The 14,273-nt window shown below is 38.5% G+C and overlaps 1 protein-coding gene across 10 annotated transcripts in view; it reads left to right on the forward strand.

Moving 5' to 3' along the window:
* The window catches only part of LOC117962447 (BCAS3 microtubule associated cell migration factor-like), a 172,755-nt gene that overhangs the window by 36,371 nt on the left and 122,111 nt on the right, over positions 1-14,273 (forward strand). For all 10 annotated transcript variants that reach the window (XR_009308369.1, XR_009308368.1, XM_058997808.1 and 7 more), the window contains one exon: positions 3,271-3,535. Coding sequence is in view for 8 of the 10 variants with exons in the window: in XM_058997808.1 (XP_058853791.1) it covers positions 3,271-3,535 (265 nt within the window). In the remaining 2 variants the exon portion in view is untranslated. The remainder of the gene's footprint in view (positions 1-3,270; positions 3,536-14,273) is intronic.

Raw genomic sequence — 14,273 nt, forward strand, 5'->3', positions numbered from 1 at the left:
GCATAGATGGTCAGCCCAGCCTGTTCTGTATTAATAGCCTTTAAAAATAATTCTGAACCTGAAGCTATTTTGTGTAGGAAGAGTTCTGGATAAATAGGGATGTTTGTTCATTGTATAGGGAACAATCGGTTTAAAAACATTTCTCCAATCAGGAAATCCTGAACAGGAAATAATAAAAGAATCCGCTTTTGCACAAGTATTTTTATGTAATTGTATTTTTGTATATATAGATGTTTTTTTTTTGTTTGGCTCTTTTGATGAAATGTGTAATGAATGCACTGGCGGTCTTCCTCATTATGCACAGCAGTTATTCAGCTCTTTGAGCAGCATTAGACATGGTTGGGAGTGAAGTAAGTCTTCTCATTGTAACTCTAATGTAGAGCGTGCTCTTCAGCACAAACCGCTTTTGAAGTGCATTGTTGGAGGGATTGAAGTGACCACTTATTCCCCAGTCTGAGACAGGTGTTTCCCAGTAAAGCCAAGCATAAATGAACTCCATTGTTCAACTGGACTCCCTCAACTGATTCGAAAAAACCATTTTAACATTAATACACAAGCGACTTCCTCCTGAGGAGGCTAGTTTGAAATGTCTTTAACATTAATACACAAGCGACTTCCTCCTGAGCAGGCTAGTTTGAAATGTCTTTAACATTAATACGCAAGTGACTTCCTCCTGAGCAGGCTAGTTTGAAATGTCTTTAACATGTACCTTTCTTATTGATCCAGTCTAAACATCAGAACATTTATTATGTTAAAACGTGTCGCTGGTACACAGCTGAATTAAACTATAGTGACTTTTTTGGTAACAGCAATTAGACCAGGTGGCTACACTTTCCTATTTATTGGACAGCAATTCCCATTCAAACCGTTCTCTTAGTATAGTTCACCAGGGGATCTATTGCCAAAGCTGGCCCAGGCTAAGCTTTATTTGCTTCTGCAGAACAAATATTTAGCCCTGACGGGCTTGGATCGCAGCAGTGCCAGTCAGGTTTGTTGCTCCCTGCACCTTGGCTCCTGAAAGCCAGTGTGGGTGGGCGGGCTGGCTCTCTCCCATTCTAACTAGAATGTGCTTTTTAAATGTAATCTTTGGGGTATGTCTTCCATTTACACCTACTCAGATGTTTTATATAATGAATGCATGTTCATGTTAAGCATGGTAATTGTATTTACTGTGAATTGATATCAGGTCTAAGAAATGTCAACCTGTCAACACTTTTTATACATAGTTATGAATCTCAGGGTACAATGGTCTAGGATAAAAGCAAATAAAAACACACAAACAAAAAAACGCAGACTGGACTCTACTATTACTTTGGCATCTGAATAAGCCCACACACCGTTCTTGTGTTTCTGTAAATAAAAATAAATCTGTGCATGTTAGTGCAAGGTAGGATTTGAACGTGGGTCCTTCCAGCCCTCTGAGCCACTAACAGTGATCTCCCCTTTTCAGTGGGTTTCTGCATTGCCACCCTGTTATTTATGGCAGGCAGTGTTATTGTTAAGGGGGTAAAATACCCTACGCAGAAGCCTCCATACAGGCTAAGAGATTTCAAACGAGACGAGTCCTTGTTAATTTGTTACTGACTAATGTTAGGTTTGCTGCCCGACCATGCATTCACTTTGATCTTGCATTGTAAACAGTAAAAAGGCCTGAAACCTGCATTATCTTGGAGCAGAACAAATAACAGAAGTGATAATGTTGGGAGGCTCACGGCAGGGACCCTGGCTTATCTCTCTGGCTGCCTGACTCTGCTTGTTCTGACTCACAAACTGCTGTTATAACTGGCCTCAGTCTGTGTAGGTAAATAAAGTGAAATGATAAAGAGCCGCTGCCATGAGCTGGAAGCAGATTTGCATAGTTTTTACACTTTTTAAACTGCAGTACAGTGACCAAAAAGGTCATGGTTTTTAAACAGCTTTGATTTTTTTTTTTTTTGTTTGTGAAAGAGACCTTGTGTTAAAGTTTAGGATTTTGACACTCTAGTGTAAAAAGTCATTGGTCTTTGGTTTTGGTTTTTAGAATCCAGATTTTCAAGTTCCTTCTTCCTACGCACATCGTTTCAGTTTTTTATTGCAGTGCTTTTATGTATTGTAGGTGAATGCTGACAGGTTGACAGGCCTTTTTTATTATTATTTTTTTACACTGATCCAAAGTATTACAAGCTTTCTGTATCAAAGATGGGTATGTCCTTGGAGGATACAAATCTATCTGCAACCTGTAACCCAGTTAAGAAGTTAGAACCTTTTGTATGCTTCAGGGGAAATGAAATGCAATGTTTCTTGTGCTATTTCTTAAAGCCGCACAGCAAAGTAACTGCAGGAGTTTTGCAGCTGCTGTGTGTTCTAGGACTCTAGTTCTCAGTCTTCATATGAGAAGATCGAAAGGGTGCCAGTTTCCTCCCAGGATGCACAGAGACACAATACTGTAGAGTTAACAAGCCTGGAAGCCTGGAGGTCTGTCAGGTTGACACTCATTGGCTGAAAAACCTTTTTCAGATTTGCAAAGTAAAAAAAAAAAAAAAAAAAAAAAAAAAAACAGCGGATGTAAATGGCAATGTTTGACTTTCTCTAATAAAGAAGCCTGCTCTGAACTGACAATCAAACAGTCCGGTATTGTGTTTAAAGTACCTGACTGAAATCCCCCTGTTTTTCTCTAAAGACTGAAGCCATAGTTTGAAAACATGCATGATAATGAACATTTTTGTGTTCCTTTGTCAGCAGTGCATGTCTGGAATATTTGCTGAGATTTTATCAATGCAGCCTGTTAGCTGAGTAGGAAGCATACTGGAAAGTAGGTTGAAATGAGAGTAAGCCCATAGTTCTGGTAACCAATGCAAGCACTGTACTGTGCAGGCCTTTAGTGCCACATGCCAGCTTTAATGTTAGCTTGGTATTTTAAAACCTAACTTGGTTTTATAGTAAACTCTGCTTTTAATATTGGGTTCCCACCACATACACAGCACACCCCAGTGAAATGTAATTGGCAATTAATTTGTTCATTAAAATGATGTGGTCAAGTTAACAGTTATTAGAGGAAAGTGATGTGTCATAACAAGAATGCCCTGTACAGTGCCAGGAGCTCTGGGGATCTTGAACTTTCTGACCATTGAATAAAAAGTGTATTGTTTTGAAATCCTTTAAACTGTATTTTTCTAGCGCAGCACCTGCAGTTCCCCAGAACACAGCTAGCAGTGAAGTACACACAGAGGTGATGACTGCATACTGTACCAGCCTGTCTTTCTAATGGGCTCTTTCCTTTGTGACATGCAGGTCCAGGATATCTGCTTCAGCCCTGACTGCAGGTGGGTGGTGATCAGCACACTGCGGGGCACGTCGCACGTCTTTCCCATTAACCCCTATGGAGGGCAGCCATGTGTGCGGACTCACATGTCTCCCCGCGTCGTCAACCGGATGAGCCGCTTCCAGAAAAGTGCTGGTTTAGAAGAGATTGAACAGGAGCTCACCTCGAAGCAAGGCGGCCGCTGCAGTCCGGTTCCTGGCTTGTCGGGCAGCCCTTCGGGATCCCCGCTTCATGGTAAGATCACAATGCCTGCGTGTGGTGGCTGGGTAACGATAACAGCACACTATATGAAACATTTTCAATGCAAGCAAAAGAACAGCAGCATTGTACTTTCGGAATCCTTTCTAGTGTGCTTCCACCAAAAGACACTGCAGAAAACTGGGGGCCTAATGCAGGAGCGTCCTCCTAGACTTTCTGCAGTAATGAAGAGGCTACCACTGTGCCTCAGTGACAGAATCACACGTACATTTGAATGCCTAAATTAAGCTGCCATTTTAAAGTATTCATTATTAACACTCCCACCTTTATTGATTGCACATTTAGCAGCAGTGATTTCTTTAATTATTATTATTATTTATTATTTTTTTTAACTCTGCCAAAGTTGTCCCAGTATTCCATCCGGATTGTGAGCACTAACCCTGTGCGACACCGTCCCGTTTATTTGTCAAACATGTCCAGGGCTGCAGATACGTTTCCAGCCTGCGTCTGACTGCCAGAGTTCATCCGAGTCCTTTGGAACTGCTTATAATGTCTGCTGCCATTGTTTAGACTGTTCTAACCCACGGTTTCAAAGCACTGGCTTCATTCCTCTGTAGTGCTCCCCATTAATGGGAACGGCATTAGCCAGTCAAGAAAAAAACAAAGTATCGGAAATTATATTCGGAAATTCGCTTTTTCTTTTCGGAAGGATTATTTAGGTCCTTTTTGAAAGGGAGCTCTCAAATATCCATTATAATGCAAATTCTTGTCATTATTTAACTGACTAAGTAGCCTACAACCAGACCCTGTTTAGTGAGATTTCACAAATACAGTAGGAAGTTTATTCAGTTGATTTGTCAAATAATCTGTAACATTAACCGTGAAGACATTAATTGCAGAGAAACTTCTTGTACTGTGTAGATAAGCTGGGGTCTCATGACTGACGGCGCGCTAAAAAGATAGTGGATTATTTCACTGAATCGCAATTTATCATTACATCATATGGAAATCCTTCTTATTAAAACAGAACGTGTTCTGTTCAGCTCTTAAATGTTTTGCTCAAGACGACACCTTCACATTTTCTTGTTTTAAAGTTTTTATATTTTATATATTTTTTTTAATTATTCCTGTTCAGAGTGGCCCCGCCAGCTGAACTGCAAGCAGTATCCGCTGTAACAGATGATTCTGCCGTACGAAGCGTTTTCTGTGACCACATTTTAGCCTGTGATCTCCTAAAGATCCAATTTTTGCATTTTAAAAAGCTGCCAGTTTTTCTTCAGGTCAGATTTTGTGGTGATTACATCATCAAATAAGTTCTGAAATATACTTTGGCCCAAGTAGCATGTGGTGTAATATTCTCCCAGCTTTCCTCACAGTGTGATTGATGTTGTTTTTCCTGTTTTAAAGCGTGTTATTTGTGTCACTGTTAAATGTGTTTAACCTTTAGATGTTGACTGACTTCAACATTTAGTCTTTTTTTTTTTTTTTAATATCTTTTTAATATCCAGTATGCATTATCAGCAGCACTGCTTGGCAAGGTCAAACATGGCTTCAGTTGCAAGAGCCTGAATTAAATTAAAGTCTTTAGCTATACTTTATAAGGATCTACAAAAATGTAATAAGCCATTAGACAAAAAAATAAATATAACATTTTTTTGCTTTGCTTTTCTTACTGTTAAATTACATTGACGTTTTAAGAGATGCCTTCATCTCATCAATTTTTTAAATTATTTTCTTAACTTTCAGCTTTTGGAGACTTGGTCACGAACAAAAACACCACATGCCTGTCATCTTCCTATTATGTGAATACAATTTTATCAGCTTCATTTGGGCAACAGGAATCAGATGATGCATCTGTAAAACAGAGACACACAATAGTCACAACACAAGACCCCATAATTATCGCTCATGACATCAGAGTGACTTTGAAGGATGTATACTTTTCTGGTTCCTTCCCAAAGCAGGCGGTCTTCGTAAAAATAACAGTTCACTTTGCAATGTGTTTTCAATAGTTTAAGTATAGCAGCTGGTTTGTAATAGGAAATTCAGGTGTGACATTTCACAGTGTGTCAGAAGCATGTATCCTGTAAAGACCCTGAAATATATATATATATATATATATATATATATATATATATATATATATGGTATAAAAGAGTTAACACAGCAGAGCAGTGAGCCACAGAATAAACCTGTCTGTGTAAATATCTCAGCTATGTGTCTTTCTGTCTGTGTTCAGGGTCCAGCCATGTGTTGCTGTTAAAGGAGGAACGTGGAAGCGTATTTGTTGTTGTATCAAAGCACCTGCTGAAATAGCAAGTGTTTTCAAGTTGAGCGTCAGCTCTGTGCTGTTTACCCCGCTGACGTCTGATAATAGCACTCCAGTCAGCCAGTGAAACAGCTCATTCGCTGTGCTCTATCCTCACTCCAGTGAAGCAGCTCATTCGCTGCGCTCTATCCTCACTCCAGTGAAGCAGCTCATTCGCTGTGCTCTATCCTCACTCCAGTGAAGCAGCTCATTCGCTGTGCTCTGTCCTCACTCCAGTGAAGCAGCTCATTCGCTGTGCTCTGTCCTCACTCCAGTGAAGCAGCTCATTCGCTGCGCTCTGTCCTCACTCCAGTGAAGCAGCTCATTCGCTGCGCTCTGTCCTCACTCCAGTGAAGCAGCTCATTCGCTGCGCTCTGTCCTCACTCCAGTGAAGCAGCTCATTCGCTGCGCTCTGTCCTCACTCCAGTGAAGCAGCTCATTCGCTGTGCTCTGTCCTCACTCCAGTGAAGCAGCTCATTCGCTGTGCTCTATCCTCACTCCAGTGAAGCAGCTCATTCGCTGTGCTCTGTCCTCACTCCAGTGAAGCAGCTCATTCGCTGTGCTCTGTCCTCACTCCAGTGAAGCAGCTCATTCGCTGTGCTCTGTCCTCACTCCAGTGAAGCAGCTCATTCGCTGTGCTCTATCCTCTTCTCGCTGTGCTCTATCCTCTTCTCTCTGTGCTGCATGGTGTGCATCTTGATGAAAATACTACAGAATATTTTGAAACCGGTTTTGCAGTTTTAACTGCATGAGTTTTTTTCTCTGCTATGTGCTTGTTTTCTATCTTCCTAATTCAGAACTTGTGTGCCAGCCTGCCGTGTGTACGTGGGCTTTTTTGTTTTGTTTTCTTTACCAAAAAAGTGAAGCAGAGGAAACTGTTAATTCACAGCTGATAAAACGGAGATTTCCTTCGTCCTTTAACAAGCCAACACAAATTTTGTTTTGGGTGTTTTTTGTTTGTTTGTTTTGTTTTTAATCTGTTCGCACACACCCATTGTTGTCATTCACCAGAGTAAAAATAAAATGTTCCAGCAGTGATATCAGAGCAGCTTTACTAAAAGACGTTGTACTGTGGTGTGCTGCAAGCAGTCCATAAGAGTCTGATACCACAGTCATGACAGTTTACTGAAGCTTTGTGCATGAACTATGCTGTTCAATACAGCAATACAATTATACACTTCATACTCCTTTTCCACAGGCATGTGGCACACCTGTGTGTGGTGGGGAAACATGACACTATATTCACATCAGAATTGCATAGAAATATAAGAATTCTGCATCAAACCAAAGTGCTTTTAAATTGTAGATTAACATACCAGTATAGATATAGTTAAATGTCAATTGTACGTGGTGGTGGTGTTGTTGTTTCTCATTAATAATAATAATAATAATAATAATAATTGGAGTATGAGTATTTAGTGATCTAGTTGTTTTTGTTTTCCTGATCAACAGACTTGTTTTCTTATGAGTAATGCTTTCTTTAGAAGTGTCATAATCTGTGTTTTAAATAAATAAACTGTGCTAAAATGCAACACCTTTTGTTTTTCCATGCAGTAATGTCTTGTAATGTTGTCTTGCACATGGGCTTGGTGTTTGTTACAGGCTGCATGCCTCTCTTATCTTAAGATTTATAAATGAATGATCTGGTATGTAGAATGAAAAGGACAAAAGCTGCTTAGCCTGTTGCATGACATGCACATTGTGTCCTCTAGGGGGTGCCGTTTTCTCAGATTTACTTGTCAGTGGTGTAATTGTATCCCCACAAACAAGACCATTCTGTGGCCACTTCTCTTTAAAGTCAAACTAAATTATTTATTATTATTATTATTATTATTATTATTATTATTATTATTATTATTATTATTTATTTCTTAGCAGACGCCCTTATCCAGGGCGACTTACAATCGTAAGCAAATCCATTTCAAATCCATTTCAGTTAGCTTTGGGGGGGGGGGGGGGGGAATGTATCTTGTTTTTAGTGTATTCCAAACATGCTATGTGTGTAAATAGCATTGCAAATATCCAGCTTGGTTTTAGATGTTAATCGTAACAGTTAATAAGCCGTGCTTCAGATAAAAAGCTAAACTACCAAACAAAAACAAACACGACGTTTTATGAGCTGCAATACAGACCTGCAGAACACAAAACCAAACCATCTTAATGAAGCGTCAGTGATTATTCCCTTCTGTGCCAAAGCAGTCCTCAAGGTAAGCAATAATTCTGCTTGTTTGAAGAAAAACCATTTCTTTCACAAATAAACATCTGCAGTGAGCTGTCATTGCCACCTGTGCTCCAGGATAGTTGAATCTAAATGAGGCTCTGATGTAAACTGTAGGGAGGGGGGTGGAGATCAGGGGGTTCTAAACAGAGAAACACTTCCAGTGGTTTCAAAAAAATGAAAAAACACACCTTGCGCTTTCATTTATAGAAAACTTTTTATTACACACAATTATTTTTGATGTTATTCGTTTTTCTGTCTCCCTATAAAAAAACTGATGTGCGTCCTTACGAACAGTGTCTTGAATTCTGTTGGTTAGTATGTAAAAAGTGTTTTGGTTGAAGTAATAAATTTCATCTGTAATAACAGATCTGGAAGATGACTGCGTTGTTTTTAAAGGAGTGTTCTTTTATGTTTTTTTGTTTTCCATGCTTATTTTATCAAACTCTCTTGTCCCTGCGGTTTGCATTCATTTTGTTTGATTACATCTAGATTGTACCACTGTGCCACATGAATTCATATATTTTGAGATGATTGGTTTTGATCAGTTCAAAAATTATAACATGTAGTTCCGACCATTCATTTTGTAATGTAGATAAATAATGTGTTATGAATTTGTAAAATGCTAGATCAGCATTTTGGTGAGCTCTGTTGGTACCCTGGTCTCTTCATTTGTCTTTTTATTTAGGAGTTGTGTTTTTTTTTTTTTTTTTAAGTGCTAGATTTATTTTTACATGAATTTATAAAACGGGTTTGCCCCTTCTCATGTGAAAACTCATAAAGTTCAGTGGCTTTTTTTATCGTCCAGTCAGCGCGTGTTGATGAAACACATTGCCCTTTCCCATCCGAAGGAAGTACGTTTCTGACACTTCTCATGACCTGAGTCCTTATACTGTCAGGGAGCCAAAGCACCCTGCAGCAACAAGGGAAAGCAGAGCTGTTCAAAACTAGCCATTGGAAGGGTAGGGAGCCAAAGCACCCTGCAGCAACAAGGGAAAGCAGAGCTGTTCAAAACTAGCCATTGGAAGGGAACACTTTTGCCCTTTTTTATAAAAGTATTCAAAAGGGCTTCTTGTTAAAACTTTAAAGACCGTACATTATCTTGTTCTGAATATGTGGCCAAAAGTTTTGCATCACTTTAGAATTTTAGGATTGAGACATTAATAAATATATATATATATATATATATATATATATATATATATATATATATATATATATATATATATATATATATATATATATAGTATCTGAACATAATTTAGATTTTTTACATTTAACATCATGTAATCAAATAAAATACAAAATGATATCGCAAAAGTGTACAGGAAGTCATAATAGTAGTACAGTATTTCATGTTAGATTTCTAAATGTCACGTTTTTCAGTTGTTGTCAGTTTTTCGTTAAGTATATGGAAAACTACAAAGCAATATGTAATTCAGTATGTTAATGTCAAATTATTCGGCTTGTTTCATTTGACTTCAGGAAGCAGAATTAGTTCATTCTGTCGGGTGATGCAACATTTTTGGCTATCAGACTATATAAACCATCTTTGTTTTTTTTCTTGCAATTATTAAAGTAAAGCTTGAACATGTTTTTAATCTTTTTATTTTGTGAATATATTAACCGGCTTTTCAAAATTTCTACTTCATTTCGTGAAAAGTCTATTTTTTGTTGTTTGCATAGCTGTAAAATGTGTTTTCTTTTTAGATTTACAAGCATGCATTCCAATCTAATCGTTTACTTGTTTCAGATATTATTTTAGAATTAAAAGACTTGTAGTGGTATTAGTCTTTCTTTTTTAATAACATTGTTGGGTAATGAAGTAATTACACTACATAGGAGTGACCGGACAGAGGAGACACTTTGAAGAGATTGTTTGTTTTCCAATGGTTTGTCTCGTGATTTTTTTATTGTTCCTGTGTTCTGAATGAGCATTGTATGTAGCATTGTGAATAACTATAAAACATTATACAATACGACTTCCAAAGACTTCTGAAAGCATTCGTCGATAGATGAAGTCATTCTTATGACTGATCTGCCTGTTAAAGTAACGTGTGTTTTGTCATTGAAGACACTATGAAGGTGCTTCAGTGGGTGTTGCTGGTTAATGCAGATTTAGAGGTTTTGTATTCCTTTACATTTCAGAGTTTGAAATTCACATTTCACTTGTCATCTAATTGCAGAACATGAATCTTAGTTGTGAAACACTGTTTAAAAAAGATAACGAGCTCTGAGGCAGCAAATATCAATAGTACTCTTCTCGTATCACTTCTGAGTGCGTTTGTGTCTATTTTAAACATGGTGGGCCGACTGTAATACGGCAGCCCATAATGTCGTGAACATGTGCGAATATGGACCTGATTCCTGCACTTTTAGGGGGTGATAACTAGGAAGTCACTAAATTACTGGTGGAAAGAAAAAACTGTGCAGCTTAATATAGAGTTAATAGGTGGTGGCAGAGATCTACCTCTTTATATAATTAAACTAGTTCATCACAGAGAGTATTATTATTATTATTATTATTATTATTATTATTATTATTATTAATAATAAGATGATTCATGGTTGAGTACATTTAAAGTAACCCCAGTCAGGTTCTCATGAGGCTCTTCAGAAGTTGTGTTTTTTCTTGTTTGGCAGTAACCTGGAGGATTATTATTATTATTATTATTATTATTATTATTATTATTATTATTATTATTATTCTTGTTTGATTGAGTTGTGTGTTCTACGGTCCAGTCAGCGTTGCTTCTGTGGGATTGTGTATTGGGGTCCAGGGCCTCTGCTTCTCACAAGGGTGTTGCTGCTTCCTCTTCCCACTGCAGAATGAACTGGAGCTCGGCTGCACTCGGGCTGAAACCGAGAGGAATAAGCAGCTTCAGTGACCAGAAATTCAGAAAGCACGTACATTCAAATACTGTCTGCTCCATCAGATCAGGAAAGACGCAACATTTATTCATATTTATTTACTACTTTTACATGGACTCACCCTGTGCATATTTTCATCTGCTCCTAAAATATTATTCTCCTCTCTCAAGAAATGGAAAATATGATACAACTTTGAAGTTAGAATTACTATATAAGATTTTACTAAATAAAATGAAACCTCTAATTAGATTACCGAGATGTTTAAAGAGATGTTATTGTTCTAGCGATTGCTGTTTATTTTTGCATGTATTATAGATGCTAACCTTTCAAGCTTTAAAATCTCAATATGGTGGTCATTTACATTCCAGTTATTTGACCATATTCATTTACCAGAACAAGATCCACATGTCGAATGATCCCTTTTAATTATTTTTAAAGTGATTTTAGTATCCAATATCCAAACTGTCAACAGCTGACCCAGCCTTGTAATCTATATTAACAATAATATCAAGCTGGCGTCCCGTTGCCTTGGCCAGTATAGTTACAGCACTACATAAACAACATTGTGTATTGATTGCATTCAGTGTATAGTAGTAAACATGACGAGGAGAGGGCTTATTGACAGCACTGCAGTAAACTCCCCTAAAGCAAACACGGTGTAGCGAGTGAGAGGGGTGCAGTAAATGAATGGGGGTGTGTGTGTGTGTGTGTATGTCTGTGTGCTAAATTACAAACGGTACATTTTGCAGTGTCATGATTAGTTGGACCACAGTCCAGTCCGGTGGTTGTGCTTTTTACTAGTGCACATACCCAATGTATTTATATGTATAACCCTTATATGTATAACCCTGCAAACTAGTTGTTACAGTAACAGTTGGAAGTACTCTCTTGTGGTTTTAAGACATGTCCTGTAGAGTTAGTACAGTGACTCTTCACGTTAGAATATTACTTCATTCACATAGTATACTATGTATGATTTATTTGAATAGGCTACCTTTTCTGTGTTTTCATCTCTACATGTGTTATGCTTTGAAAAGCTGTGTATTATATGTTGATGTTGTATGTGGGGAAAATTCTTAAAATGTGCCAGTGAGTCATGCTCACTCCTATTGAGTTGCAGCGCTTTTGTAAAATGATGCTTCAAAGCCAGAGGATTAAAATGACATGGTATGAAGTTCTGAGAGAACCCTGCTGTTTGAAAGTTTGCAATGCGAGTGGAGCCAGTGGAGATGTAATGAGTGTGGCTTTCTGTGGAACAAAAGTGTGTTCCAGTTACCTTCAGGAAGCCTGTTTCTTCAAAAACATTCCCATTCACTTGTGGTTTTAGAAACGACTGGCCATGTGCCACTTTCACATAGGCTTGCCGACCCCACTCGGGGCTGGAAATAACAGGCTTGCAGAGACCAGAAGAGGCAGAGATTCAGTGGAGAGGAGGCTGGGCCTTGCTCTGCTATTACCTGGGACTTACTCTTGATGTGTTTTCCACAAACGTCTCATCTCTTCACAAACACTAAATCTTGTGCAGTTTATTTTCTTTGCAGCATCTGTGTTTTATAAGGGTTCTTTTTAATTTGTTTTCACTTTGTCTGCTGGGATTTCTTTTGTCCGGCACTTTCTGGCCTCCCTTTTTGTCTGTGGAAGTGAGTATTTTAATAATGATAGTTCAGGGAATTTCCACAGGCCAGCTTGACATGACAGCTCTTCCCCAGCGTAGCAGAGAAGCCATTGTTACTTTCTCTTTTCACATCCCCCTTAACTTAATCCCTACCTCCTGTGCAGCTTTTTATTTTACTATTACATGTCTGGGAAACTTGGACCAGCAAGAAAGCTATGAATGTACAAAACAGTGTATGTGAAAGTATTCCTGAGAACACAGCCTTGCCGAGAATGTACATCTAAAACTGGAGCCAGTGAGATTTACTTGCAAGCAAATTTTTTAATTTAATGCTAATATTAAGCATGGAAATTGATTTACATTCAGTTGCGTTTTAAAACCTAATAAATTTGGATTTATTGGAAAGCCTGCAGCATGTACATTTGGCACTGTACCTTCATATTTTTGTTTTGTTTTTACGTATCATTTAGACACACCTGTCTGCTTCTCTTGGCTAGTAAAGTAATCCATCTGACCAATCACAAGTCTGCTGTGGGCTTTAAAGCCACCCATACAAGCCAGTTATTTTAAAAGCTCAACCCATTAAACTAGGCACCCTTTCTAAACAAGCAGTTTCAAAGGCATTTTGCCTCGATACATCAGCAGCTGTTGATCACAATCAATATGAATCCATCAAACTCGTATTCTGCAAAATAAACCAGAATATGTGTATGCGACGGTGTTACAGTAAGACTCCTCTAAGGACTGCATGCATGGAATTAAACCTATAAGTAGAGACCATGGTGGTGGTGTTAACTGGTAGATAACATGCATACTGTACATAATGAATTGAGTTTGTAATAATAGTCCCTTACTCTCGCCTCTTCACTATCTATTGTCCCAGTGAAGTATTCATGTAAGTTTGTAATAATAACCCCTCTTCACTATGTATTGTTCCAGTAAGGTCTTCATGTTTCTAGGAGGCTGTGTGGTCCAGTGGTTAAAGAAAAGGGCTTGTAACCAGGCGGTCCCCGGTTCAAATCCCACCTCAGCCACTGACTCATTGTGTGACCCTGAGCAAGTCACTTAACCTCCTTGTGCTCCATCTTTCGGGTGAGACGTAATTGTAAGTGACTCTGCAGCTGATGCGTAGTTCACACACCCTAATCTCTGTAAGACGCCCTGGATAAAGGCGTCTGCTAAATAAACAAATAATTAATTAATTCTAGTTTAAGAACTGGAATGCTCAGACGCTCTCAGCTGCAGCTCACCTTGGCTGATTTAAGCAGCTCAATCCTTCTACCTCGTGTGATAGTGACACGACTTTCTAATGCTGTGCAGGGCTTTGGAGCAATGGAGTATTACAAGTAGCAGCCGACTTTGTTTTTCACCTGCCGCTAGCTTTTATTTCACCTTCTTTACTTGTATGGAATGAGAGGGCTCTGGGATTTCCGAGGATGGGGTGGGAGTTTTAAGGTTGCGAACCCTGCTGAATTGTACAAATGAAAAAGTGAATCAGCAGAATGCTGTAGCAACACAATGGGTCTGTACCAACCTCTTGAAAGGTGTCTGAATGGCTTGGTATGTAATAAAATAGTTTGTCTTACTTTCAGCTAGAGTAGAAGTCATGTTTGTATGGGTATATTTCTGCATTTCGTTTTGTATTGTCTGTTTCTCTTCATAAACAGACAATAAGGTTCCAGGTTGGGTTTGCTGGGCATGGAGGGGGTTAAGGCGGCGCTAGGAGAGATGCTAAATTCATTAAGGTTTTTCTCCTTCTTTT

Source organism: Acipenser ruthenus, chromosome 24 (genome assembly GCF_902713425.1).
Source record: "Acipenser ruthenus chromosome 24, fAciRut3.2 maternal haplotype, whole genome shotgun sequence".
Lineage (NCBI taxonomy): Eukaryota > Metazoa > Chordata > Actinopteri > Acipenseriformes > Acipenseridae > Acipenser > Acipenser ruthenus.